This window comes from Dendronephthya gigantea, unplaced genomic scaffold (assembly GCF_004324835.1).
Source record: "Dendronephthya gigantea isolate DGI-Jeju-01 unplaced genomic scaffold, DenGig_1.0 000006F, whole genome shotgun sequence".
Classification (NCBI taxonomy): Eukaryota; Metazoa; Cnidaria; class Anthozoa; order Malacalcyonacea; family Nephtheidae; genus Dendronephthya; species Dendronephthya gigantea.
In genome coordinates, this window is record NW_021163016.1 from 3,134,836 (window position 1) to 3,161,660 (window position 26,825).

At 38.3% G+C, this 26,825-nt stretch overlaps 4 protein-coding genes and 1 long non-coding RNA gene across 6 annotated transcripts; 4 read left to right on the plus strand and 1 right to left on the minus strand.

Annotated features, from left to right (window-relative positions):
• Nucleotides 1-78: 78 nt before the first annotated feature.
• Nucleotides 79-4,127, minus strand: LOC114516658 (U4/U6 small nuclear ribonucleoprotein Prp3-like). The gene is made up of 10 exons (XM_028536191.1): nt 3,671-4,127; nt 2,982-3,318; nt 2,651-2,910; nt 2,186-2,273; nt 1,851-2,109; nt 1,566-1,709; nt 1,379-1,478; nt 1,110-1,294; nt 764-945; nt 79-445 (listed from the first exon to the last, which is right to left on the minus strand). The coding sequence occupies exons 1-10, from the start codon at nt 4,021-4,023 to the stop codon at nt 296-298; spliced, it is 2,058 nt and encodes a 685-aa protein (XP_028391992.1). The 5' UTR covers nt 4,024-4,127; the 3' UTR covers nt 79-295.
• A 384-nt stretch (nt 4,128-4,511) lies between these two features.
• On the plus strand, nt 4,512-8,672 carry LOC114516671 (flap endonuclease 1-like). Its single transcript, XM_028536205.1, has 16 exons — nt 4,512-4,729; nt 4,976-5,078; nt 5,153-5,212; nt 5,359-5,401; nt 5,526-5,589; nt 5,687-5,724; nt 5,827-5,898; nt 6,018-6,068; nt 6,148-6,233; nt 6,393-6,459; nt 6,547-6,598; nt 6,848-6,927; nt 7,088-7,120; nt 7,235-7,288; nt 7,554-7,618; nt 7,889-8,672. Exons 1-16 carry the CDS (start codon nt 4,648-4,650, stop codon nt 8,082-8,084), a joined length of 1,146 nt encoding a protein of 381 aa, XP_028392006.1. The 5' UTR covers nt 4,512-4,647; the 3' UTR covers nt 8,085-8,672.
• A 258-nt stretch (nt 8,673-8,930) lies between these two features.
• Nucleotides 8,931-16,334, plus strand: LOC114516620. The gene is made up of 4 exons (XM_028536146.1): nt 8,931-9,034; nt 9,714-10,297; nt 10,416-10,462; nt 10,756-16,334. The coding sequence occupies exons 2-4, from the start codon at nt 9,721-9,723 to the stop codon at nt 15,865-15,867; spliced, it is 5,736 nt and encodes a 1,911-aa protein (XP_028391947.1). The 5' UTR covers nt 8,931-9,034; nt 9,714-9,720; the 3' UTR covers nt 15,868-16,334.
• Nucleotides 16,335-16,934: 600 nt separating this feature from the next.
• Nucleotides 16,935-18,068, plus strand: LOC114516469. Its single transcript, XR_003686300.1, has 3 exons — nt 16,935-16,953; nt 17,200-17,264; nt 17,537-18,068. It is a non-coding gene; the product is annotated as an uncharacterized LOC114516469 (long non-coding RNA).
• Nucleotides 18,069-18,385: 317 nt separating this feature from the next.
• LOC114516467 lies at nt 18,386-26,787 on the plus strand. Of its 2 annotated transcripts, XM_028535959.1 has the most exons (6): nt 18,386-18,491; nt 18,862-19,029; nt 20,481-21,079; nt 21,186-21,268; nt 21,642-22,216; nt 22,336-22,410. In XM_028535959.1, the coding sequence occupies exons 3-6, from the start codon at nt 20,491-20,493 to the stop codon at nt 22,337-22,339; spliced, it is 1,251 nt and encodes a 416-aa protein (XP_028391760.1). In that variant the 5' UTR covers nt 18,386-18,491; nt 18,862-19,029; nt 20,481-20,490; the 3' UTR covers nt 22,340-22,410. The 2 variants fall into 2 exon arrangements, with proteins under 2 accessions (XP_028391760.1, XP_028391759.1); XM_028535958.1 differs by having other exon boundaries at nt 21,642-26,787.
• Nucleotides 26,788-26,825: the final 38 nt, after the last annotated feature.

The window sequence follows — 26,825 nt, forward strand, 5'->3', positions numbered from 1 at the left end:
ATTCAGCCGATAGTTCAATCCTAAAATGTCTGGTTTCCATTCTTCATTTGTAAGCGACAGTTTTTCAAGCACCAAGAAAATATGGAAAACGGGAGCTGAGAAGATTTAGTTTTACACATTCGTTTATGAAAATATGGCGACCGTGTTCTTGTTATTAAAATCAGAGAACTTCTAATCTGTTTTGAGGGATTCTTCGGTCGCATACCAAACCCAAATCTTGTCAAAATTCTTCACAACAACGCTGATAATTCCTACAATTTAGAGCACTTGTTTATTTCTTCATTTCACTGCAATTCTAGTCCTCAGCGCCTTCAAGTAACGACTCGCTGATTGACAAATCCCAATAATGTTCTACGCCATAAGTTTTGAGATATTCTCTTGCGGCGGACTCGTTCGCGCACGTTTTCATTTTGAAGTCGCTGAACCGTCGCTTCTTCTCCGTACCCTGGAACGAGAAGACACAAGAATTCACGAGAAATCTATCAGATGAACGGGCAACAAAGATCGCAGGCAATAATTAACTATCTGAAATGGAGGATTGGTTTCCCATGAAACTTCGAAGGCTTGACCAAACACGATTTGATTTACCAGGGGTTGGCTCACCACGGCTTGACCTACCAGACCTTGGCCGACCATACCAGACCTTGGCTCACCATACCAGACCTTGGCTCATCAGAACTTGATTTACCATGGCTTGCCTCACCATAGCTTTGCCTACAAGGCCTTGGAACAACAAGATTTGATTTATCAGAACTTGGCTTACCTCCCAAACAAGTCGACAAAAGTTTTGCGTCGTTTTCTCGTCTTCGTCGTCTGAGTTCGCGCGTTTTTTCGAGTCCTCGGACCATTTGATTCTGTTCAACATCAGTCGACGGAATTTCTTCTGTGCTTTTGGCCCACCTTCGACTACCACAAGATTCATGTCGCGTATCAATACCACACAACCTGAAAGAAGACAAATACATTCAAGACACGAGGTAAAGAAACATAGGTTGGCATTTTAGACTGGTAGAGGTAAGCTGGAAGATACTTTTCTTTATCGTTCAATTGGCAGTTCATCTTCTACAGGTTGGCATTTCACGAAGTAAAGATCAGATCTATTCTATTACCCGTCATGTACAACTGTCGTGCATTCACATCGACTTTATATTGTTTCTGCGGGTGATGGAGGTCTTTGACTTGATATAAACTAACGTGGACACCAAGACTCGTATCTTCGTTCAGTTTTCGTTTCGTTTTTTCCCGCCTTGCGGCTGGCGTCAGCTTTCTTGCCTCGTTCGCAGCCTCGTGGGCTCTGAAATAGATTTGGAAAACGTCATGTTACTCTGAACGTCGTTATCTTGTCTTGGAAGAAGAAAGACCTGGTGACTAGCCATACCTCTGACGCTGCGCCATCTGCGCGCGCACGTGCGCCTCGACTTTTGTCGGATCTTGTACGGCCTCGCTTCCAAGAACTCTCATGAGATTCGAGATTTTTACTAAACGGGAAAAGAAGACCTCAACACGATTACTCATCTAATCAAACCAGGAGGTTGAGGATGAAGGGTGACTCAGTGGACCACTACCTTTGGGGGGCGGTGGGGGCTCAAGCCCCAGTCGTATTTTCTCCTGTTTTTCCGTCTCCACTTCTCTCCGTCTCTGCGTTCTCATCTTCTTGCGTTCCTTTTTCGTCAAGATCATGGTCACAACCGGAGTTTCTTTTGGTTCCGCTATGACAAGAAAGATTGGAGATTTTAAACCTTCAATCATCTGAATCATGGATATATTGACCATCATCACAACGACTAGATATCGGCCGCTATCCGTGAAATCGCCGATTCCCCCCAAAAATGAACGTCAGATTTACCCACCTGGGGGATGACGCTGTATCGGGTGTTCGATATATGACGTCAATCCTCGAAGATAATTTGGTTTGTCCTGGTCGCTGACCTCTTGGTACGCCTCGTACTTCATGTTAGGCATGATAGCAGCGTCCCACCACTCGACCTCAGGTATGGTGTCCAGTTGGACTTCCTTGCTAGGTGTTATCAACGCTAGTTTCGTTGCAGAGGAAATGCCAGTCTTTTTAGCGGCAGCTGCGATTTGTGCTTGCAGCTTTTCCAACTGAGCCTTTGGGGAAATATCACAACACAGAATGTAGCCGTCACTGGAGGCATGAGTCACGTTTTAGTAATCAAGATATTACCTTTGCTCGGATTTTTTGAGCAATTTGTTGAAATTTTCCTTTCTCGTGAAACTTGAATGCTCGTTTTGTTCGTGTGTTTGGCTTTGCGCTAAAAACATTTCATTTGAAGCGTGTTTTTATATAAAACTTTATATAAGTAAGTTGATTTTATTTATACTGGATAGCTCTATCAGTTCTAAACTGTTCTTCCTAGAGGTCCAGTAAGGATCATCTCTTATTGATCCAGTGTTACTGCAGGAGGAAACCTAAACTAAACTAACTTTATTTATACTGTATAGCTCTATCAGTTCTAAACTGTTCGTCCTAGAGGTCCAGTTAGGATAATCTCTTATTGATCCAGTGTTACTACAGGAGGAAACCTAAACTAAACTAACTTTATTTATACTGGATAGCTCTATCAGTCTACTTCTTGCACACCAGAAGAGAGTGGGTTCTCACATACCCTCATCAGTCATCAATTCCTACCTAACCCTAGCATCAAAGAAATTCTTGTCTGCAAAATCATCAGTTGGCTTTTCAACTTTGAGAAATGCTTCTCGTTTCTTGGCTCGAATGTTTGCCTTCAACGTTGGCATTCTGCTCATCATGCTCACAGCCTTGCCACTCGAGTCAATAGCTCGGCCTTTATCATCAAGAATCAACGCCGATGGTTTGCTGTTAATGGCTGAGAGATCAACAGCCCCAGATTTGATGATACTTTCACTTGTGTTGCCCATGTAAGTAAACTAAAGGTAGAGAAGAAATGTGATATAAACCACATATATTCCTCCTCCACATCATATTTGTCCATTCATACCTTGGACTGAATTCTGTTATGTAAATGTGCAGCCTTCCTCGCTTTCTCGATAGCTTCGTTCATCAAGGCTTGTTGCTCCTCAAGTGACGGGGGAGGCATCGTGTCCTCCTGCTGTGGCATGGGGGGTATAAACTCGGTGGTGGGCTGAACCATAGGCTGGGTTATGACCATCGTTTGCTGGCGGATTTTCTCCAACTGTTCTTTTCTTTCTGCTAATTCTTTCTTCTTCTTTTCCAACATGGCTGAAATCTGATTGGCGTTCAATGGTGCAGGCATCTCAACTGGTTCAGGCACGGGCGGAGGTAATGGTTCATTGTCATCTTTTAATGCTTCAAATCTAGTTGTCAGAAGGTAAATGAAACTATTTTATCACATTTGAAGTACCACCTGATACTGCAAAGCAAAATTGAAATTGTTTTTTCAAGTGGGAATTTAAATGGTGTCAAGGTTTTTGGATCGCTACACCACCCATGACTCTCTGGCAACCTGACTAATGTGTATGTCAGAATGATATTGGTTGTGTGGGATATCGCACATAGTCAAGGGGTTGTGTGGGATATCGCACATAGTCAAGGGGTCTGCGTGGGATATCGCACATAGTCAAGGGGTTGCGTGGGATATCGCACATATTCAAGGGATCTGTTTGGGATATTGCATGTGTGTTAGTAGTCGACCCTCTCTATCCAGACCTAGTTTTTTTTCGTTTTTTGAGTGTCTCCGACTCGTCCCTAGTCTCTTCATCATTGTCACGACTGTCACCAAAAACATCCTCCAGGGTCCGTTTTCTGTTCGTATTGCTCCGACTCGAAGTTTTCGGCCTACGAATACGATCTAACTTCGTGAAAAGATCGTCCACAAATCTGGGCGCTAGATCGTCTAGCAACGAAGTCAATTCCTTAGACGCCGAGTCCTTATCGAGGTTATTTTGTAAGCACTGTATCGCGGCGTTCACTACAGATTTTTCAGAGTATCCTAGACGCTTTTTAACCGTATCCTTGAGCCATGGTTTGATTTCCTCGACTTCCTTGCGACTCAAGGCCATTCTTCAAAGGATAAGCTTTCACGGTAGTAGAAAATGAAGAAAAGCTCCCATAAACTAGAGAAAATTTCCAAATAATATTTTTCACACTTTCGAGTTTACAAATTCAAAACGTAAAACGTGCGTTTTTATATCGTGTTTCCACTTCCGCTTCATTTCTTCTCGCGAAGAATTCCCTTGGAGATTTCCTTCAACTCCTTGTGAATTTTTTCATGCGAATTTGTTCGTAATCACGTAATGCTCATCTCAACCGTGCAACATAAGAAGTCTACTTTACTCAAATCAATTTCTGCTCTATATCTCTGCTTTTGCGAGGAAAATTTACTTATTTACATTTTACAGTGGGTAAACAACTTGAATCTTTCCATTCGAAAACTTTCCTTTCATTTTTCCTCTCATTCTTTATATGAGTGCGCATCCACTCGTGCGAGTATCCACTTTCTTCTAATTTCCAGTCACAGTGGGCTCAGCTATACAAAATGGCGGGAAAATTTTGCGCCAAATATTAACGTGCAAAGAATATCAACAAAGCTTTTCGTTCTAAAAAGTTGCAAGTTTGAGACATTCTTAGGAATTTTTCTTTGTTAGTTTAGAAACAGTGTCTAAGGAAGGATAAGTGAAGACCAGATGGGTATTCACGGATTAACAAAACTGCTTGGTGATTGTGCTCCGTCCTCTATGAAAGAGAATGAAATAAAGAATTATTTTGGTAGGTCATTTTGATCTTTTTCAAAAAAGATTAGCTTTTGTGTGAAATATTGCGTCAATGCAAGCTATGGGTGAAAGCTGAATTCTGAAAAGATGTAATAAAACAATAGATGCTAAACTCTTTGTACTATACAGTACAATGTTCTTCTTGTGAATCTTGTCTTTCCAATGAATCATCTTGCTTGAATGATTTAATCAAATGAACAGTCGCTTCACAACACTCATCTCTTATTCAACATTTCTTCAGGCAGGAAAGTGGCCATTGATGCCTCCATGAGTATTTATCAGTTTCTTATTGCCGTGCGAAGTGATGGAAGTCAATTGACAAACGAAGCAGGAGAAGTCACCAGGTTCAAGATTCATTATTCACTTTTTCATTTCATCTACAGATTAATTCTTACTAAATGTTGTTTCTTTTCATCAGTCATATTATGGGAATCTTTTATCGAACAATAAGAATGGTGGAGAATGGTATAAAACCAGTGTATGTTCCAAATCTTTAGACTACTTCATTTCCTCCATCTTGTACGTCCTATTTCCTCCATCCCTGCTTAGACTTCCCTCTACACACCCTGTCTTAAAAGCGCTATTTTTCTCTATTCATCTATGTTAAATTCCTAACCCCTATAGTTATGTGTTTGATGGAAAACCACCTGAATTAAAGTCTGGTGAGGTAAAGTTTTCATGTTGTATACATATCATATCAAGCACCAGAGCTACAAACCTTTATGAAAAACATACAGATCAAATTTGTCTTGTAATGGCCCCTCTTTCTCAATAAGCAATTTTCGTTGCAGCTTGCAAAGCGAACAGAAAGAAGAGAACAAGCACAGAAGGACCTTAAAGCAGCTGAAGAAGCTGGTTTGTCAATTTTTTATTTGACGATCATCTCCTAAACACCTTTACCTATCAAAGCAATCCATTTCTGCTATTGTTAATCAAACTTTCTTTCATCTAGGGGACACCGCAATGATTGATAAGACCCAGAGACGTCTGGTACAGTAACATTTTGGACAACTTGCCTTTCAATTGCCTCTTTAGAAATATATTTGTTTTACTGTATTTGGGGAAATATTTAACACTTGAACTTGTTTTTAGGTCAAAGTAACAAGGCAACATAATGAGGAATGCAAGACTGTTTTAAAACTAATGGGCATTCCTTATTTAGATGTAAGTGTTAACTTATTCACCTCTGGCATCACCAGAGTTTGACAAAGATATTGTCTCATAACTGTCAACTCACATTTGTGCTGGATTTCTGTGAACCAAAGTATAAATTTTCATTACAGGCACCATGTGAAGCTGAGGCCCAGTGTGCTTCTCTTGTTTCCAATGGAAAGGTAAACACAGTAACATGTTTTTGAAAATTTTAAGTTTTCCTGGAGAACAACTGAACAATGAGAGATTTATGGTCCTAAGGTTTATGCCACTGCAACTGAAGATATGGACAGCCTGACGTTTGGTTCACTAATAACTTTACGACACATGACATTTAGCGAAGCCAGGTTTGTGAATTGAGCTTTAGTTCATGCACTAGAATAGATTAATCTTGCAAACTATAAACTGAGTTTAAACTGGCTAAGTGTAGTTTATTCAAATAGCTTTTTCAACAAGAAGAAAGGAGGGTTATCGACTCATGGTTTTCTTGTTTTTGTGTTGGTTAGAAAAATGCCAATTCAGGAGTTTCACTTAAACAAAATTCTAGAAGAGCTTGGCTTGTCACAAGATGAAGTAAGCATGGCTCTTCAATATTTGATATGTTTCAGTTTCACAGCTGTATAAAATGCACACTGACACTGAGTTACAAATATTTCCTAGTTTGTTGACCTCTGCATTCTACTTGGCTGCGATTATTGTGACTCTATAAAAGGTATAAAAATTACAACTAAATTTAATAGTTCTTCAAACCAATCTATTCTCAAATACAAGTGGTTGTACATTTATGTATCTCCACCTGAGGTATGTGATTTTACCAGGTACTATGAATGAGAAGACATTTTCCAGATGGGAACCAATAGTATTCCTTTTGTTAGCAAATAAAATAAATCACATATATCAGGAGGAAAAAGGGAATTGCAAGGATATAATCGAGGTTTATAAATTTTCATCTCATATTTAGGTATTGGACCAAAAAGAGCAATAGATTTGATCACACAACATCGATCAATTGAAAAAATTTTAAACCATATTGACACTAAGGTACATGAATGACAGCTCTTTCGGACTGTTTTTTTAGTTCTAAACTGTCTTTCTGGAAATGATGAAGGGAACCTAATCTATAAACACCCATCCCTGACCCTAGCTTGTACAATAATCGTGTGCCCGGTTTCATAACAAACCGTACTTGTTTATTTCACAGAAACATCCAATACCTGAGGATTGGAGATACAAGGTACGTAAATTAAGCGAAACCCTAAAATACCATTTTACTGTATACCTTAAACAACGATTCAAAATTTTATATTTATAACACCAACGCTCCAAATCTTTTCCTTTCATCAACCAGGAAGCCCGAGAGTTATTCAAAAATCCCGAAGTTGCTGATCCACAGACAGTTGAGGTATGTATTAGGGTGAAAATTGGGTCCACTGCCCAGTCGTCCATTGTTGTTAGCCTTGTACTCTGTAGACGTAGTTGATCGGCTCTTATCTCAACTTCGTCGTGGACGCGAGTTTTCTTTAATAAAAATCAATCCTAAACACTCCAGGCTTATCATCGTGTTCAGACGCGAACGGGTGGTTTTTGTAGGACATTTCCTCGGCACAATCACCTCGAGTATCCTGCACCAGCAACGAAAGTCGTGACTCATGTTGTATTTCTTGTAGTTGAAATGGAACGATGCTGATGTCGATGGTCTTGTTGATTTTCTTGTCACACAAAAAGGCTTCAGGTATTTATACTTGGTACTGTGATTATTGATTATACAGTTTTTCTGATGTTCCATATTTGCAGGAATGAGTTTAACGTAAGGATTACCTTTGCCTTTGGTCATCTACTTTGTACCCTTATGCTCAGCTTTCATTAGTTGTATAAAATTGCGAGACAACGTCTGTATTCTTACAGCAGAGAAGCAGCTATGCTTGGGAAAAAATAGTGGTCTGTTCAGGAAAAGAAAGATGAGGTTAATTCAAGGTTACTGAATCTCATGTCTTTTTTTCAGCGAGGACAGAATCCGGTCAGGAATTACCAAGCTGCAGAAAGCACGCAAGACTTCAGTTCAAGGCAGACTTGATGGTTTTTTCAAAGTTATTTCAACAACACCGAACAACTCAAATAAACGCAAAAATGACAGCAAGAAGACGAAGGGACCCGCGAGTAAAAAAGCGAAGTCAGGTAACTTTGGTAAACGAAGATGATATCATGGTTTGAATTTTTTGATTTCGTTAAAACATTTGATTTTTACTATTTTTGGTGCGAAAAAATGTTGTTGAAGTTGTAGTTACTATTATCGATAAAAAGGTTTTCGTAATTGTAAACGCTTTATGCCTGCATGTATATAAAAAAACGATGCCGTATCAGGGGCGAAACTGGAGGATATCAAGAAGAAACATGGGATGAAACATGTAAAGATACTTTCGATTTTATTTGTAACAGTATGAAATATAGTCCACGCATTTTGTGAAGAAGCCTTGATAATGATGTCGCAAACATGCAACAACAGAAAAGGGGACTACGCACAAGTATAATGCAATTTATTAACTCTGTCGGTGTTTGGGTAAACAATTTATTCCCTCACGTGTCTATTGTATTTTCCTTAAATTAACCAATAGTAATCTTTGTTATAACATGTGTTGTTCAAGTCACGATTGAAGAGCTCAGACAAAACATTGCTGCATTAATTAGACAAAAATTTGATCCCGCATTTTTTGCCTGAACCTGGGCGGAGATAATTGAATTTATAAAGTTATTGTGTTTCACCCGCATCTTGTAATATTTGCAATCGACAAAACTCAAATTGACATTTCATTTTAAGACAGTAATGTCTTATAAATATTTAACCAGTTTGTTTGATAATTGAGCGTCAAACTGGGTTGTCGAATTTGCATTTCAATACGTGCATATCTCAAAAATCTTAAAGAATTTTGCTGACACTACAGTGTCAAAACTGTTTAACATCCGAGGCGTTTGAGTTATGGATTTAATTCATATTGATTTTTTAAAACAGTAATAAACTTCAGAGCCACATTTGCTGGTATCTAGTGGACAGTGTGGTATTTTAAACCGTGAAGCATCTTGGTTCAACCTGAAACCTCGCAAACTCCTGTACAATAAAGTTTTTTTTTCATACACGCCATACCGTGTCAAGGTATGTTTATGAACATTTCTTTCATTGTAACGTTTGCGAAATACTTAAACTGATGTAGAAAGTGATATTAGAAGCGATGGGCAATATTATACAGCTATTTTTTTACCTCGGGACAGTAGCTATATCACGAAGTTTTATAAATGTTAATTTTCGAGAATCAGAATTATAATTTGTTTGTATGGGGTGATTGAGGTTCAAAGTTGGTTCAGAGAGATCAAAGGGGACATTGGCGGATGTTGTGTGATACAGCTTGCTATAAAAAGTTGTCCTGTCAAAATATTGAACTTTTAGCCCAAACCACTGAGTAGCCCAAACATTGAACGGGGAAAAGAGATGGATAAGTTGCATTTGTCGCAATAGCCTTTGTGACAACAGGCTTATTGCATTCCTCTATTACAATATTTCATCATTTTCATTTTCTTGCAACCGAAAGTTCAAATTTCCCATATTCCAGTTGAAAACACGACCATACACTGTTGAAAGAATGCATAATCTGGGGACTAGGTACAAGTACAGTAAATCATTCAGAAATTCTGTTTCACTTTCATATTGTGTATTTGTTACATAATTTTGTGAAGAACAACAGGACCGACAAATTGTTCATCATATAGACCTCACATGCATGCCTACATCACCTCCATCTAGCGTGCACTCCCGAGACTAATGTTTAATTTTGTAGGTTGGTAATGGCAACCCAAATAACAGAGAAAGAGAGAAGATGGGCTGTGATTGGTCTATGTTTAACCAAAGTTCTCACCCCTGCATTGAGAAAGGCTCTTGCAAAGGAGATTCCCGACTGGTACAACGATTTATGTCAGCACCCTACCAAAATTGACAGACAAGTTTATCCGGGACACCAGAAAAGTTTAGCTCCATCCACTTTGAGGCTCAACTACAAAAATATCAACAACAATGATGCCTCTGGACTCAACCCCCCTGCATATGATTACGAAGTTAAAGATTCTTTGTCCTTGGCGAAGTTGTTTGTTCAGCCCTATATGTGCAAGTTCACCGGCTTTAACGAAACAATGGATACGTCTGCGGCCTTGTCATTGATTTCTGAAGCTGCTCCATTTATCAACATGGGTGCTGCTGCTCATGTGAAGGACGTTAGGGACATCAGAAACGAATGGGCGCATCAGGACTATCCTGATGAAAAAAGGTTTGATGAATGTTTTGAAATCATGGAGTCTTTACTAAAGAGTATTAATCTTTTATCTAAAGATGAGGAAGAATTTTGCAATGAGCTACGTAGCTGGAAAGGTAATGCCTGGTAATGTTTTTTATGCTAATAGTACATTTACGTTACAAAGTTAAATAGTTAATTAATGTTTGGCTGCGGAAGTACTAAAAATGTCTAAACTTATTATCTATATTTCAGACTATGGACCTCTGAACATGGAAATCTTTTATTTGCTAAAAAAAGAAGTAGGTAAACTTCTGTAGACTAACTGCGTAATTGACATGCACAAGAGATATTAAATATAAATTGTAGTCGGTCCTAAAATTGAACGTCATATCAGTTTGGATGCTAGATGAAAACTGAAGAGTAAGAATCAGTTTGCTGAAATGATATAAAAAGTCTATAATATGACTATATTATGTCCGCCCCAGCCTTCCAGGGACCAGAGCCACCGATTGTTAAAATTTTCATCACAAATTACCGAATTTTTTCATGCATTTCACCATTGAACTAACTGGGTGTAACCTTGTCATTATAGGCCAAGTTAAGCAAACGTCTAAATGACAAGGAAGCAAGACTCAACCGCTTGATTTCTGTCCAAGGAAAGGACACATTACGAATATATTTTGATTCTATTCATCCTCCCGTCACCTTAACTACATGGTTGAAAGGCCACCGTGAGACACTGGAAACACTGCATGAAAGAGGAGAGATCACGTCTGCACAAATGAAAGTATTGTTTCCTCCAGTTAGGCCAACAACATCCAGTAATTATGATGTCTCATTGCTTTTCATTTTATTACGTAATATTTGTGGCCTCAACCCCCCTGCTTCTACTGGATCGTGGGACGAGAATCCTCCGGAAGACGACACTAGTCCAGAGGCTGACCTGGCGAGAATTGAGTTTCATGGAAACGAAGTTTTAAACAGCGACACTGAAGTAAGTAAAGATGATTTTAAATTTTTTTGGGATGAAATCTCGGAAGCATTGATACGAATACATCGTCATCTCAAAGAACCTCTCCCTACTCGAGAAATTGAAGAGTTGAGAACAAGCCCTGTTGGTGAAGATTCTTACATAATTTACAAGAAAATTGAAGAGAAATTTGAGAGGTTTGAAGAGAAAATTGAAGAGAAAATTGGAGAGAAAGTTGAGGAGAAAATTGAAGAGAAAATTGAAGAGAAAATTGAAGAAAAAATTGAAGAGAAAATTGAGGGGGGGAGTGGAAAAATCCTTTGTTTTCTCGCCTCAGTTCCTGTCATATTGCTATCTGTGTATACATTATCTACTCTTCTGGAAAATAAACCAGTCTCTTTGCAAAACATTTCCAATACGGATTTTGTTGGTCGAGAATGGATATTTCGAGAATTAGAGAACCGGACAAGCTCAAAAGAAAGTCGCGGTGTTTTGCTTGTAGCAGACCCAGGTTGGGGTAAATCAGCCATCATGAAACAGTTGATCAACTCACCATCCTCCAGTGACGTCATTCATGAAAATATTATTGCTTACCACTTGTGTAATTTCAACGACAAACGTACACGTGACGGAGGACGATTTGTGAAAAACGTAGGTCGTTTTATCGCTGAAAAGGTTTCTAAATTTCGAGAAGTTTTCGTAAAAGACGACGATTGCGAAAATCTGCCAATTGAATGTTTTCAAGAAGCAATCATAAAGCCTCTTAAAGAACTGGATGACACAGAAAGAAGAGACTCTTTTATTCTTATCGACGCATTGGATGAGTGTTCGGAAAAGGAGAATAGCCATAGATCGATAATTAAGAAGATTTTGTACGAAACTATCTCCGACTTCCCAAGTTGGGTGAAACTAATAATAACCTCGAGAAATCAAACAAAGAGTATTAGCAAAATATCGAAAATTAAAGGTTTCTCCACCCTAAACATATTTGTAGAAGATAATAGGAATGAACAGGATTTGCGTACGTACGCGGAACAAAAGCTTCAAAATTTTAGCGCTAAAACTGGACCACCGTGGACAGATGAAACGTTGATCTATCATGCTTTGAAAAATTCCAAAGGTAACTTTCTATTTCTCTGTGAAATTATAAAGTACTGGCACGACCATCCACACAAAATAAATCCAGAGTCTACACCCGAGAGTTTAGAAGATATTTATAAAGCTTTTTTTGCCGAACGGTTCAAAGAAGACGATCTTAAACGATTCCGACCACTGTTAGAAGTTCTACTTGCTTCTAACGAACCTCTGACATTGGCTGAGATTAAAGATATTTTACATCTTTACGACGCTGAGGAAGTGGCCAGTGACCTTTCTCAATTTTTCAAGGCTGATATTCATAAAGCCCCTCTTGAGTTTCACCATCAATTCTTTGCTGAATGGTTGACTAACCAAACGGACGGCAATGAAGGTATTTTTATTCAGAAATCAAATGGCCATCAATACATAGTCGACTTTTTATTTTATTCCTACATGGAAAGACGGACTAACCTTACCTTAGAGAAACTATCAGAATTATGCACACACATTTTGAATGCCGGCGAAAGGAGATCTTTTGAGAATTTGAAAAAACTTAGTTATTTAAACGTTTCGAAGCTAAGAGGTCAACATGGAAGGAATATATTACATGTTCTTGCCAGACAGAAATTACATGTTTCCGCCACAAAACTTATTAATACTCTGGTAGAGAAATGTAATATTTCTGTTGACATGTTGAATGACAATGGCGTCACTCCTGCAATGTATGCTGTAGAAACAGGTTCGTATGAAAATTTAAAGATACTGATCGATAACGGCGCAAATGTTAACTTCATGACTCCTTACAAATCGAAATGCTGGATTAATGAATACGGCTATAGTATACCACCATATAAAATGAGTATGAATTCTATCGCAGCCCAAGATGGAGACATAAAAATAGCAGAGCTTCTAATTGAAAGTGGCTCAGATATAAATAAAACAGAATATTGTGGATTGAAACCTCTGCATTATGCTGTAATAGAGCGCAATTTTGAAATAGTTGAACTCTACCTAAATCATAGTGTTCAACCTGATGCTGTTTCACTTCATCACGCCGCTGCAAAAAATCACACAGAAATTGTGCGACTTCTTCTCAACACTGGAATACGAGACACGTGCTTACCCTGGAACACAGAAGATTGTTTTGCGAACATAACTCAGTTGCATCTTTGCTTATCAGAGACAGCTCTTTATGCGGCTGTGGCTGACAATAACATTGATATGGTGAAATTAATCCTCGAGTACGGTAATGCATCGGTCAACTGTAAGCATTTCACTGGAAGAACACCTTTGATGGAAGCTATTGCAGAGAAAAATGTTGAAATAGTTCATCGTCTTATTAGCGCGGGAGCTAATATTAGCGCAGAGTGCGAAAGTTTTGAAAATTGGCGTGATCTTTATGATAACGATATATACTATAATAATCTATATTTTTTTCCATGGCGACCTTGCAGTGGGTACCGCGTGATTGATTTTCTTTTCGCATATGGACTATGGGAAATGGTGATTCCGATAATCTCCGAAGAACAACATCGTGCGATATTTTCCACGGACAATCCAAGATGGAATCCAGCAACAGTTGCTGCCATTAATGATGATGTCGATTTTATTAATGCTACGTACGGCAACAAAATATCTACCATTCCTCACATCCAAACAGTGTTGCGTTACGTAGCTGTTTGTCATTCAGTACAAACTTTTAGATACCTCTGGAACAATGAATATCTAAGAACGAAATTAAGAAGTGTCTTTAGAGATGGAAAAACTCTGCTCCATTTTGCAACCTCAAAGGTCTATGAACAAAACAAAAGAAAGGTATCTGGACCTCTCGGTATCCACTGTCCAATCACGGAAGAAATGCCTGTTCATATTGTTGATGAAAAACGTTTGGAAATAGTAGATCTGCTGACCAAAGTACTCGCTTCGAAGATAAATAAAAAGGACAACCATGGAAGAACCGCTCTTCATTACGCTGCTGTACATGGTTTACCAAAGATCGTGGAAATTTTCCTGAAAGAAAGAGCTGATTGTAACATAGAGGATGAGAGAGGCAACACTGCCTTGGAATTCGCACTGCGAGAAAAACCTGAAGATCATTATGAACCTCTTTCATGTTCGATGACAAGCGATCAAATGTTTGAAATATGCGATACTACCGCATTCGATGAAACAATAAGTTATTTAATACAAAGAGCTTCGATTAAGATTTGCAACAGTAAAACTAAGAAGTTACTGGATGGTTTAATAAAACACAGACTACCTCTCAGCCTGTACGAATTGTTTAAATCAGGACTTGATGTTGAGTGCGCTCATGAACACTTTGTAAGAGCCTTGGAGTCGTACAAAAGTTGGAAAGTTTACGAAATTCTGAAAGTGTTCAAGATTTTTGAAATTAATTTTGATGTGAAATGTGGCATTTCTTTTAGACAATCCGAATTACATCTCGTGGCCTCTGTTTTTGGTCGTTCGGGGGAAAATGCGAGATCTCTTTTCCAAAGATTCATTGCTAAAAATCCGAAAGGTGTCGATATTTTAAATAAATGTTACGACAAGGAAGGATATTTACCAATGCATCGAGCAATTCAGAGTAGAAACTATGATGTATTTTCCTGGTTCATGGATAATGGTGTTGATATTTCTAAGAAGACACAATCTGGTTTTACTCCTCTTGTTTTGGCGACGTACAGCTATCTAGTATCCCATAGTCATGGCACTGCATATCGTATTTTAGAAAAATTGTTAGAAATAATCAATCAAACTAGCTTTCAATGCAACAGCGACCTCATTGACCTATCACCACTCCACATTGCGGGAAGTTGGGGAAAATATGGATTGAAAATCATTCACAACAAAATGCCACAGATACCATTAGATTGTACAAATAAAGACGGGATTCATCCAGTGTACTTGGCCTATCTCCATCACGCAGGAAATTTTCATCTGCCGCCTGAAGACGATGAATATTTGCAGAATTTAGCATTCACAGCCCGTTTGAAATATCCCAAACGTGAGGTTGAATATCATTTGATTTACAACAATATATTTTACAACTTGCGGCTGAACGACGTGAGAAACGAGCTCAACTACGAAGGTTTATTCAGATGTCCAGGTATCAACGAACTGCTTCCTCATAAAACAGTCGTAAAAAACCATATTGAAGTGAATGGCTGCGCCACACGTTGTCTAAAATTATCATTTGAAGCTTATCGTGATTTCTCAATAAGTTTTCCTGATCTACCCATTCAAATATACATTCCAAATACCTTTATTGGCGGTTTTATTGACATTGCAGCTCACATGGCAGAGATACGGTCTCATTTAGTAAAAACATTTTACTTCAATCTGCGAAATTCCATTTCGATTTCCGTTTTGAAGAATCTCTGGATAACAGCAATCAAGGCTCGCTCTTGTGCCCATAATTGTTCCTGTTTTGAAGCAATGTTACTTTTACAAGAGACGTTCCCAAGTTACGAGCCTTTCAAGCAAAGAAAAGTTCATGAATTTGTTGCTAAAAGAATGGGTTGGACTGATACTTCACTCGAAGGTGATGTTTTGTATCGTTGGCCTTTCGTTTTTTTACTGAAGAAAGCTTTAAAAATGGACAAAGAATACAAGTACTTGGAAATTCTGGAATCTAGACGGTTTGAATGTTTCTGATACAGCATATACTTGATCAGTGGCGTGACGGACTAAGGTGGGCCCCTAAAGAAATATTTGGTATTGTGGGGGTTCTGTCCGTCAGGAACAGTATTATGTTTTAACAAAGTAGTTATTTTTAGCAGTTTTCTTGTGTCATGCAAATTAGTGCACTAGTGCTGGATCCACTACTGGTTCTAATTGACTAGTCTCCGGACCGTCCAACGGCCGGGGTCATCTATTTCTTGCCCTAACCCTAATTTACCTAATAAAAATTCACATGCATTACGCCACTGTGCTGTTTGTTGTAGTGTCAGTCAGAGACAAATAGACACGTACTACCTGTTCGACGAGCGCTTGTAAAAGACATGTAGAAACAAACCAACAATTTTTAGCAACTAGTTTCTAATATCGGAGACTGTTTCTCATTAGTTTAATGCTGTTGAACAAAACTTCTACCGTAGTATTATGAATTATGATATATATGACTTCCCAGTTTGTCTGGCCATTTTTTACACTATAAATAATAGTTCTCTCCTCTTAAAGCAAGAACTAAATGTAGAACTGATCCACCCTGAATCTTGTAATCAGAGGCTGTTTTCTCATCATTCCTGGAATGGATAAAAACAATGGATTGTTAAAAATTACAATCCAATCCCTAAAAGTATAAAAATTCTAAAATTCAACCCAGCTACAAAAACAAGAATCTTGAACCGAAACTAGAATGTATCTGACTGGCATTCATCTGAATTACCTTTCTCTGAAAACAAAGCAAGCACAGGTATCTTTTGGATGATAACTGATTTGAAAATTACCAAGGGGGGGGGGGTGTACTTACATTTGTTTGCCACTGAAGATTAATCTATGAAAAGAAATTGATGTTGGAGGTAGGTACTGAAGGTGTGTATGTGTATATAGGGTATTAGAAGGGGATGTAGATGGTTATGGAGGGGGAGAATTAAGGAGGATTTAGAGAGAGTGATGGGAAACATTGATATGAATTATTCTGTTTTAATAATTGATATGAATTATTCTGAGTCAGGTGTAGGGAAGGTTTTGAGGGTATTGAAAAGGATGAAGGTAGTGGATGATCCACAGACAGTTGAGGTATGTATTGAAAATTGAAATATGTGCGGTGCTGCATGTTATCTTGTACATAGTTGATCGGCTCTTAAACTAACTTCGTAATGAACGCTAGTTGTCTTTAATAAAGATCAATCCTAGACTTATCGTCGTGTTTCAGATGCGAAGCTTGTCTGACAAAATGGCTGGTTTTTGTAGAACATTTCCTCGGCACAATCACCTCGACTACACCAGCAATGAAAGTCGTGACTCTTGTTGTATTTCTTGTAGTTGAAATGGAACGATGCTGATGTCGATGGTCTTGTTGATTTTCTTGTCACACAAAAAGGCTTCAGGTATTTATACTTGGTACTGTGATTATTGATTATATACAGTTTTTCTGATGTTCCATATTTGCAAGAATGAGTTTAACGTAAGGATTACCTTTGCCTTTGGTCATCTACTTTGTACCCTTATGCTCAGCTTTCATTAGTTGTATAAAATTGCGAGACAACGTCTGTATTCTTACAGCAGAGAAGCAGCTATGCTTTGGAGAAAATAGTGGTCTGTTCAGGAAAAGAAAGATGAGGTTAATTCAAGGTTACTGAATCTCATGTCTTTTTTTCAGCGAGGACAGAATCCGGTCAGGAATTACCAAGCTGCAGAAAGCACGCAAGACTTCAGTTCAAGGCAGACTCGATGGTTTTTTCAAAGTTATTTCAACAACACCGAACAACTCAAATAAACGCAAAAATGACAGCAAGAAGACGAAGGGACCCGCGAGTAAAAAAGCGAAGTCAGGTAACTTTGGTAAACGAAGATGATATCATGGTTTGAAATTTTTGATTTCGTTAAAACATTTGATATTTACTATTTTTGGTGCGAAAAAATGTTGTTGAAGTAGTTATACTGGTGAAAAGGTTTTTTATAACGCTTTATGCCTGTATATAAAAATTCTATGGCTATGCCATATCAGGGGGGGGGGCTGAAGGAAAGCAAGTAGAAACGTGATAATTTGTACATTTTACAAACTGCTGCTATATATATTTCAATTTTATTTGTATAACACTATGAAATATAGTCCACGCATTTTGTAGAACCATTGAGTTAAAACATTTGAAACTATCCAATATTAAAACTGTATTTATGGATATTTTCGTTACCAGTGAAATTTACGTGGAACTACAATCTTTTAGAAATATGGCGGCTCGTGTGTCATTGCAGTCTAATGCGGCAATAAGGTGTTAAAAAGATATTTATTTTTTATATCCGGTCAGAAACGAAGGTTATCACATATACCCATGCATGAAACTCCCAGTCTGTTCTTCGAAAACCTTTTTCAAATAGAAATGCAGAACAGTCAACCATACACTGTCACCCTAATGCCAAGGCTCACCCTAGCTCGATCTAGACCTCTCCCTCCACAATGGCCAAATCATTTGTCTGTCTGCTCACGAGATCAAAGACATCCGGTGTAATCACAGTGTGGTGTTAAACAATGTTTCGTAACCTGTTCTTAACAAGAGCTACAAGCCTACAGCAAACGTTGCGTTATTAAACAGTTTGAGACACGATAAAATAAGGTAGGTACAACCGCAGTTACTGGCGACTACAAACACGTACATTGCAACTAGTTAACCTGCATTTTTTGGATGAACCTGAGGTGAAACAGCATAGAACTATAATATGGAAATTGTGTTTCACCCGCATCTTGTGGTATTTACTATCGACGAAACTCAAATTGTTATTTAATTTTAAGACAGTAATGTCTTATAAGAACTGAACCAGTTTGTTTGATAGTGATATTATAATCTCAGTGTCAAACAGAGTTGTCGAATAACTTGAATTTGCATTTCAATACGCGCATCTCAACAATCGAAAGAATTTTGCTTACAGTGCCGGGAAATTGTTTGACCTTCGAGCCGTTTCCGACATTGAATTATTACGTTTTAGCGATAATCCAACCGCAATAAACCTCAGAGCCATCAGTATTTGCTGGTATCTGCAGCTCGACACGACAGTGTGGTATTTAAACCGTGAAGCGAAACATCTTAATTGGTTCAACGAGACAACTCGCATATATATACGGCATTATACGCCATACCGTGGCGACGAGACAAGGTATGGTTATAAACATTTCGTTTACTAGCCGCGATTGTGAAATACTTAAACTGATGTAGTCTGTAGAGGATAATGTTGAGAGCAATAAGTGATTTTACAGATACTTTTCCTCTCGGAGACAGTAGCTAATTACCCTCAAGTAGACTCAGAGTTGCAAATATAATTTAATAGTACGGGGACGATGGTGATTTGGGGTTCAGAGTTACTGAACCGCAAGGGACATTGAGGGATGCTGTTATACATGAGAGTACAAAATTTATTTGCGCCCGCCTTTAAAAAAGTATAGTCAACTCATTTCTAGCCATTTCCCAAAATCTTGAAGTCCAATGCTTCGTTGGGTTGACATAAAACGTGACAGCACACATGACACGTCTTGATATAAACAACTTACTTCCTTTCGTGATCGTGGACAAAGTACTGATATTTAAAAAAAGTACATGATAGCACAAATAGCATGGTTGATATTGAGACCCAACCTCGTTCCCAGGGCCTTTACCTTGATTCTGGGTTGGGGTCATCCTCGTCCCCAGGGCCTAGCTCCGTTGCTCTCCTATGTGGAGAGCAACGGAGCTAGGCCCTGGGGACGAGGATGGGTTGGGGTTAAAGATGCCTAGTCCCAGGCCTCTCATTGCGCGTGTTTTATATTTCCGTGACGTCACCGAATGAAACGCGCGCGAGAGGCCTAGCACAAAATGTTTTCTAATCTTAATGGCCCGTGTCAACTTGAAATTAGAATTGTTATTACAAAGTAAATGTTTGCAATTTACAACAATAACCGTTATAAAGGAAGCGAGAATAATTTAAATTGGCGGATTGAAACTTATTATAATCATAAACATGTACGTACGGACTCGAGTTTACTTGATAGTCGATAGCGTTGACAGCGAATGACATTGAAACGTTTGTATGAATATTTCGAAGTCCTGGCAGTATAATTAATATCCCGTAGCTTATTTCAAGCAAATGTTTGACTAACGACGTCGAACAAGGCCAGTTAACGCGTCATAGATCGTAAACTGACCTCAATAAAATAATAATACAAAACATTTTGTTCTAGGCCTCTCAGTTCCCGCCTCGCCGCGTATCAGGAACGTTAAGAGGCCTAGGGACTAGGCTGGGGTAAAAGCAGAGTGAAAAGGCCCTGGGATCGGCCAACCGCTTCTGACTTCTGATTGGTTAAGTGATTTTCCCTAACTCATGCGTAATTGGCGGAATATTTTGTAATTACTCCGAAATAGTACAATTCCAATATGCTTTAAATCGACAATATTATCTGTTCTACCTGACGCCGGCATTTTGAAAATGTTAGGCAAAATTTTATGACAAATTATGCTTATTCAAAATACCCACGAAATTGAACGGCCGATCCCAAAAGGCCCTGGGAATGAGGATGTATGAGACCCACACCCGCCTTTTTCCTGATATTACACTTTTGCATCCAATTTTTATAGTTTGACAATTATGGCCCCGGTAACCGATGAAGAAAGAAGATGGGTTGTTATTGGTCTATGTTTAACAAAAGTTCTCACTCCTGCATTGAGAAAGGTTCTTGCAATTGAGATGCCCAACTGGTACAACAACTTATGTCAGCCCTCGACTGAAATTGACAAACAAGTTTATTCTGGATACCAGAAGACTTTAAACCCATCCATCTTGAAGCTGAACTACAAAAATATCAACAACAATGATGTCTCTGGACTCAAACCCTCTGCATATGATTACGCAGTTAAAGATCCTTTGTCTTTGGCGAAGTTGTTTGTTCAGCCACACATGTGCAAGTTCACTGGCTTTGACCAAACAATGGATTCGTCTGCGGCCTTGTCGTTGATTTGTGAAGCTGAACCATTTATCAACATGGGTGCTGCTGCTCATGCAAAGAGAGTTAAGTCAGACATCAGAAACGAGTGGGCACATTGCAAATTTCTAGAGTGGACTCAAGCAAAGTTTAATGCTTGCTTTAGAAGCATGGAATCTTTACTAAAGAAGATTAACCTTTCGTTTGAAGACGAGCAAAACATTTGCAATGCATTATGCAGTTGGAAGGATATGGGTAATAATATTTTTTTGTAGTATATAATAAAACTAATATGCCAAAAAATTGTAGTTCTCTTCAGCCGATACTGGCCAGGGAATTTAAAAAAAATTGATTTTTTCAGGATTTGAGTTGTGTTTCGGTCAACCTCTTGACATGGAAGTCTTTACTTTTCTCAAAAGCCAAGTAGATGAACTTTGTGAACAGGTTTGAGAAAAATTTTCAGAATAATTTCAATAGCAAATAATATTTTTTGGTCTTCTAAAATTGTATTCTGTTGAGAAACGGTCATATTAATAATTAATAATTTAGCATTTGTAGCGGATCAGTCAGAAGAGTACAATATCTCACTTACTATTCATAACACGACAATGGTCATCGTCTTCGAGATCATTACGATTTCGAAGTTCTAGGTTTTGGTGTCCCGGCATAGCGAAATTTGCACACTATCTCTTATCTATATACACATTTATCTAACTATATACATTTGTCGACACCAGTCCCATTGTGTATACAAAGTGACGTTGTAGTTTCCATATATGGATGCATAGTCATGATACCAAAAACTTTTTTTATGCAGATGATCGAGTTATCAAAAGGTCTAAAATCTCCTAGCAATGGAGCAAGACTTAGCCGATTAATTTTAATTGAGGGAGAGGACACACTACGCAAGTACTTCAACTCTCTTCATCCTCCCGCCACCTTAACCGCAACTTTAAATGACCACCGCGAGACGCTGGAAACACTGCATAGAATGGGAGTTATCACGCATGCGCAAATGCACGTATTATTTCCAACGGATGAAATGCCAGAGACAACATCCAATAATTATGATATCTCCTTGCTCTTCATTTTATTACGAAATATTTGTGGTATGACAGTCCCTGCTTCTACCGGATCATGGGACGAGAATCCTCCGGCAGACGACACTAGTCCAGAGGCTGACCTGGTGAGAATTAAGTATTATAGAAACTTAGTTTATGGCCACCACAGGTGCACCGAAGTCACTGGCGAGGATTTTAATGATTATTGGAACGAGATTTCGTGTGCATTAAATAGACTGAATGGTTTGGACAAGGATCTACATGATACTTTTGAAACCCTGAAGACGGGCCCTGTTGACGAAAATCGGTTCATATGCTTACTAAACGAATGGTATGAAAATGACCAAAAAAATAGAAGTCTTGTGCGTCAGGTGGAAAAAAATGTGCAAGAGAATGCTAGAGATTTATTATTCGTCACGACACTTAACATACTTCATTTTCTCTTGATAGCTAACTTGTTTTTGCACAGTTACTTCAACACCTATTGCCAATTTAAGTCCTTTTCCAATACGGATTTTGTTGGTCGAGAATGGGTTTTTCGAGAGTTAGAAAACCTGACAAACTCAAAAGATTGTCGCGGTGTTTTGCTTCTAGCAGACCCAGGTTGGGGTAAATCAACCATCATGAGACAGTTGATTAACTCGCCATCCTCCAGTGACGTTATTCATAACAATATTATTGGTCATCACTTATGTAAGTTCAACGATAAACGTACACGTGAAGGTGGACGATTTGTGAGAAACTTAACTCGTTTAATCGCTGAAAAAATAACTAATTTACGAAGAATTGTCATCAATGACGACGATTGCGAACACGATCCAGTGAAATGTTTTCAAGACGCAATCATAAATCCTCTTAAAGAACTAGAAGACACAGAAAGAAGAAACTCTTTTATTCTTATCGACGCATTGGATGAGTGTTTGGAAAAGGAGAATAGCCATAATTCAACTATTAAGAGGATCCTATTTGAAACTATCCCCGACTTGCCAAGTTGGGTGAAACTAATAGTTTCCTCCAGAAAACAAGCCTTGAGTATTAAAAAATTATCGAAAATCGATGGTTTCCAAAATTTGGAATTATTTGTAGACGATAATCGTAATCAGCAGGACCTTCGTATATACGCAGAAAAACAGGTTCAAAATATTAGCGCTCAAACCAGACCAAAATTGACAAACAAACAATTGATTGATCTTGCTTTGCAGTCTTCCAGAGGTAATTTCCTATTTCTCAACAAAATATTAAAGCATTGGCGAAGTTTTCCTCATAAAATTGGCCTACAGTCTATTCCTAAAAGTATGGGAGATGTTTATACCGCTTCTTTTACACTACGGTTCGAAGACACCCATCTTCATAATTTTCAGCCACTGTTGGAGGTACTACTTACTGCTAACTTACCTCCAACGTTAGATGAGATTGAAGATATTTTAGATTTTTCGAAAAAGAATTATGATACTCGAAAATTTGCCAGGGACCTTTCTGAATATTTCAAGGCTGATATTCATAAAGCCCCTCTTGAGTTCCATCATCAATTATTTGCTGAATGGTTGACTAACCAAACGGACGGCAATGAGGGTATTTTTATTCAGAAATCAAATGGCCATCAATACATAGTCGACTTTTTATTTTATTCCTACATGGAAAGACGGACTGACCTTACCTTAGAGAAACTATCAGAATTATGCACACACATTTTGAATGCCGGCGAAAGGAAATCTTTTGGGAATTTGAAAAAACTTAGTAATTTAAACGTTTCGAAGCTAAAAGATCGAGATGGAAGGAATATATTACACGTTCTTGCCACACAGAAATTACATGTTTCCGCCACAAAACTTATTAATACTCTGATAGAAAAATGTAATATTTCTGTTGACATGTTGGATGACGATGGCGCCACTCCTGCAATGTATGCTGTAGAAGCAGGTTCGTATGAAAATTTGAAGATATTTATCGATAACGGCGCGAATGTTAACTATAGGACGTCTTACGAATCGAAATGTTTGATTGATAAATACGAATATCGTATACCAACATACAAAATGAGTACGATTTCCATCGCAGCCCGAAATAGAGACATAAAAATAACAGAGCTTCTAATTGAAAGTGGCTCAGATATAAGTAAAACAGAATATTGTGGATGGAAACCTCTGCATTATGCTGTAGTAGAGGGCAATTTTGAAATAGTTGAACTCTACCTAAATCATGGAGTTCAACCTGATGCTATTTCACTTCATCACGCCGCTGCAATGAATCGCACAGAAATTGTGCGACTTCTTCTCAACACTGGAATACGAGACACGTGCTTACCCAGGAGCACAGAAGATTGTTATGCAAACGTAACTCAGTTGCATCTTTGCTTATCTGAGACAGCTCTTTATGCGGCTGTGGCTAACAATAATATTGAGATGGTGAAATTAATCCTCGAGTATGGTAATGCATCGGTCAACTGTAAGCATTGCACTGGAAGAACACCTTTGATGGAAGCTATTGCAGAGAAAAATGTTGAAATGGTTCATCGTCTTATTAGCGCGGGAGCCAATATTAACGCAGAGTGCGAAAGTTTTGAAAATTGGCCTAATTTTTATGATAACAATTTATACCATGATAATCTATATTCTCCATTGCGACCTTGCAGTGGATACCGTGTGATTGATTTTCTTTTCGCATATGGTCTTTGGGAAATGGTGATTCCGATTATCTCTGAAGAACAACCTCATGCGATATTATCCACGGACAATCCAAGATGGAATCCAGCAACGGTTGCTGCCATCAATGATGATGTCGATTTTATTAATGCTACGTACGGCAACAAAATATCCACCATTCCTCACATAGAGACAGTGTTGCGTTACGTAGCTGTTTGTCATTCAGTAAAGACCTTTAAATATCTCTGTAACAGTGAATATCTAAGAACGAAATTCAGAAGTGTCTTTGAAGATGGAAAAACTCTGCTCCATTTTGCAACTTCAAAGGTCTATATACTTGGCAAAAGAAAGGTATCTGGACCTCTCGGTATCCACTGTCCAATCACCGAAAACGTGCCTGACCATATAGTTGATGAAAAACGTTTGGAAATGGTAGATCTGCTGACCAAAGTACTCGCTTCGAAGATAAATAAACAGGACAACCATGGAAGAACCGCTCTTCATTACGCTGCTGTACATGGTTTGCCAAAGATCGTGGAAATTTTCCTGAAAGAAAGAGCTGATTGTAGCATAGAGGATGAGAGAGGCGACACTGCCTTGGAATTCGCACTGCGAGAAAAACCTGAAGATCATTATGAACCTCCTTCGTGTCGGATGACAAGCGATCAAATGTTTGAAATATGCGATACTACCGCATTCGATGAAACAATAAGTTATTTAATACAAAAGGCTTCGATTAAGATTTGCAACAGTAAAACTAAGAAGTTACTGGATGGTTTAATAAAACACAGACTACCTCTCAGCCTGTACGAATTGTTTAAATCAGGTCTTGATGTTGAGTGTGCTCATGAACACTTTGTAAGAGCCTTGGAGTCGTACAAAGGTTGGAAAGTTGACAAAATTCTGAAAGTGTTCAAGATTTTTAAAATTAATTTTGATGTGAAATGTGGCATTCCTTTTAGACAATCCGAATTACATCTCGTGGCCTCAGTTTCTGATCTTTCGGGGGAAAATGCGAGATTTCTTTTCCAAAGATTCATTGACAATAATCCCAAAGGTGTCGATATTTTAAATGAATGTTACGACGAAGAAGGATATTTACCAATACATCGAACAATTCAGAGTAAAAACTATGTTTTATTTTCCTGGTTCATGGATAATGGTGTTGATATTTCTAAGAAGACAGACTCTGGTTTTACTCCTTTTATTTTGGCGACCTACAGCTATCTAGTATTCTCGTATAGTCATGACACCGCTGAATACCGTATTTTCGAGAAATTGTTAGAAAAAATCAATCAAACTAGCTTTCAATGCAACAGCGAGCTCATTGACCTATCACCACTCCACATTGCGGGAAGTCGGGGAATAGAAGCATTGAAAACCATTCACAACAAAATGCCACAGATACCATTAGATTGTACAAATAAAGACGGGATTCATGCAGTGTACTTGGCCTATCTCCATCACGCAGCAAATTTTTATCCGTTGTCTCCTGAAGAAGATGAATATTTTCAGAATTTAGCATCCACAGCCCTTTTGAAATATCCCAAACGTGAGGTGGAATGTCATTTGATATACAACAAGTTATTTTACGAAAGACAGCCAAACGACGTGAGAAACGAGCTCAACTACGAAGGTTTATTCAGATGTCCAGGTATCAACGAACTGCTTCCTCATAAATCAGTCATAAAAGACAATATTGAAGTGAATGGCTGCGCCACACGTTGTCAGCAATTAACATTTGAAGCTGATCGTGATTTTTCAACAAGTTTTCCGGATCTACACATTCGAAAAAACATTTTAAACAATTTTACTGGCAGTTTTATTGATACTGCAGCTCACATGGCGGAGTTGCGGTTTCATTTAGTAAAAATATTTTATTTCAATTCACGAAATTCAATTTCGATTTCCGGTTTGAAGAGACTGTGGAAAAAAACAATCGAGGCTCGCTCTTGTGTCCATAATTGTGCCTGTTTTTATGCAATTTTACTTCTGCAAGAGAAGTTCCCAAATAATTACATTCCTTTCTGGCCCAACAAATTTATTGCTGAAAGAATGGGTTGGACTGATACCTCACGCGAAGATGATGTTTTGTATCGTTGGCCGTTCAGATTTTTGCTTAAGAAAGCTTTAAAAATCGACAAGGAATACAAGTACTTAGAAATTCTGGGAGATGATTGGGATGAAGATCGATGAAATAGCATGTTTGAAAAATCTTATTAACTTATCATTTTCTAGTATCCAAACATTTTACAGCGAGTGTTTTTTATTAGTTTCATGCATTAATAATTGTTTTAC

Coding starts and splice junctions, on each gene's coding strand:
- LOC114516658 (XM_028536191.1), bottom strand. CDS start 4,023: ATGGCCTTGAGTCGCAAGGAAGTCGAGGAAATCAAACCATGGCTCAAG. Junction 2,274..2,650: donor TTCTTTGATGCTAGGGTTAG/GTAGGAATTGAT, acceptor AAATGTTTTTAG/CGCAAAGCCAAACACACGAA. Junction 946..1,109: donor ACGACAGTTGTACATGACGG/GTAATAGAATAG, acceptor GTCTTCTTTCAG/GTTGTGTGGTATTGATACGC.
- LOC114516467 (XM_028535958.1), top strand. CDS start 20,491: ATGGCCCCGGTAACCGATGAAGAAAGAAGATGGGTTGTTATTGGTCTA. Junction 21,080..21,185: donor ATGCAGTTGGAAGGATATGG/GTAATAATATTT, acceptor TGATTTTTTCAG/GATTTGAGTTGTGTTTCGGT. Junction 21,269..21,641: donor TAGATGAACTTTGTGAACAG/GTTTGAGAAAAA, acceptor TTTTTTATGCAG/ATGATCGAGTTATCAAAAGG.
- LOC114516620 (XM_028536146.1), top strand. CDS start 9,721: ATGGCAACCCAAATAACAGAGAAAGAGAGAAGATGGGCTGTGATTGGT. Junction 10,298..10,415: donor TGAGCTACGTAGCTGGAAAG/GTAATGCCTGGT, acceptor TCTATATTTCAG/ACTATGGACCTCTGAACATG. Junction 10,463..10,755: donor TTTATTTGCTAAAAAAAGAA/GTAGGTAAACTT, acceptor TTGTCATTATAG/GCCAAGTTAAGCAAACGTCT.
- LOC114516671 (XM_028536205.1), top strand. CDS start 4,648: ATGGGTATTCACGGATTAACAAAACTGCTTGGTGATTGTGCTCCGTCC. Junction 5,213..5,358: donor GAGAATGGTATAAAACCAGT/GTATGTTCCAAA, acceptor TAACCCCTATAG/TTATGTGTTTGATGGAAAAC. Junction 6,599..6,847: donor TTATTGTGACTCTATAAAAG/GTATAAAAATTA, acceptor TCTCATATTTAG/GTATTGGACCAAAAAGAGCA.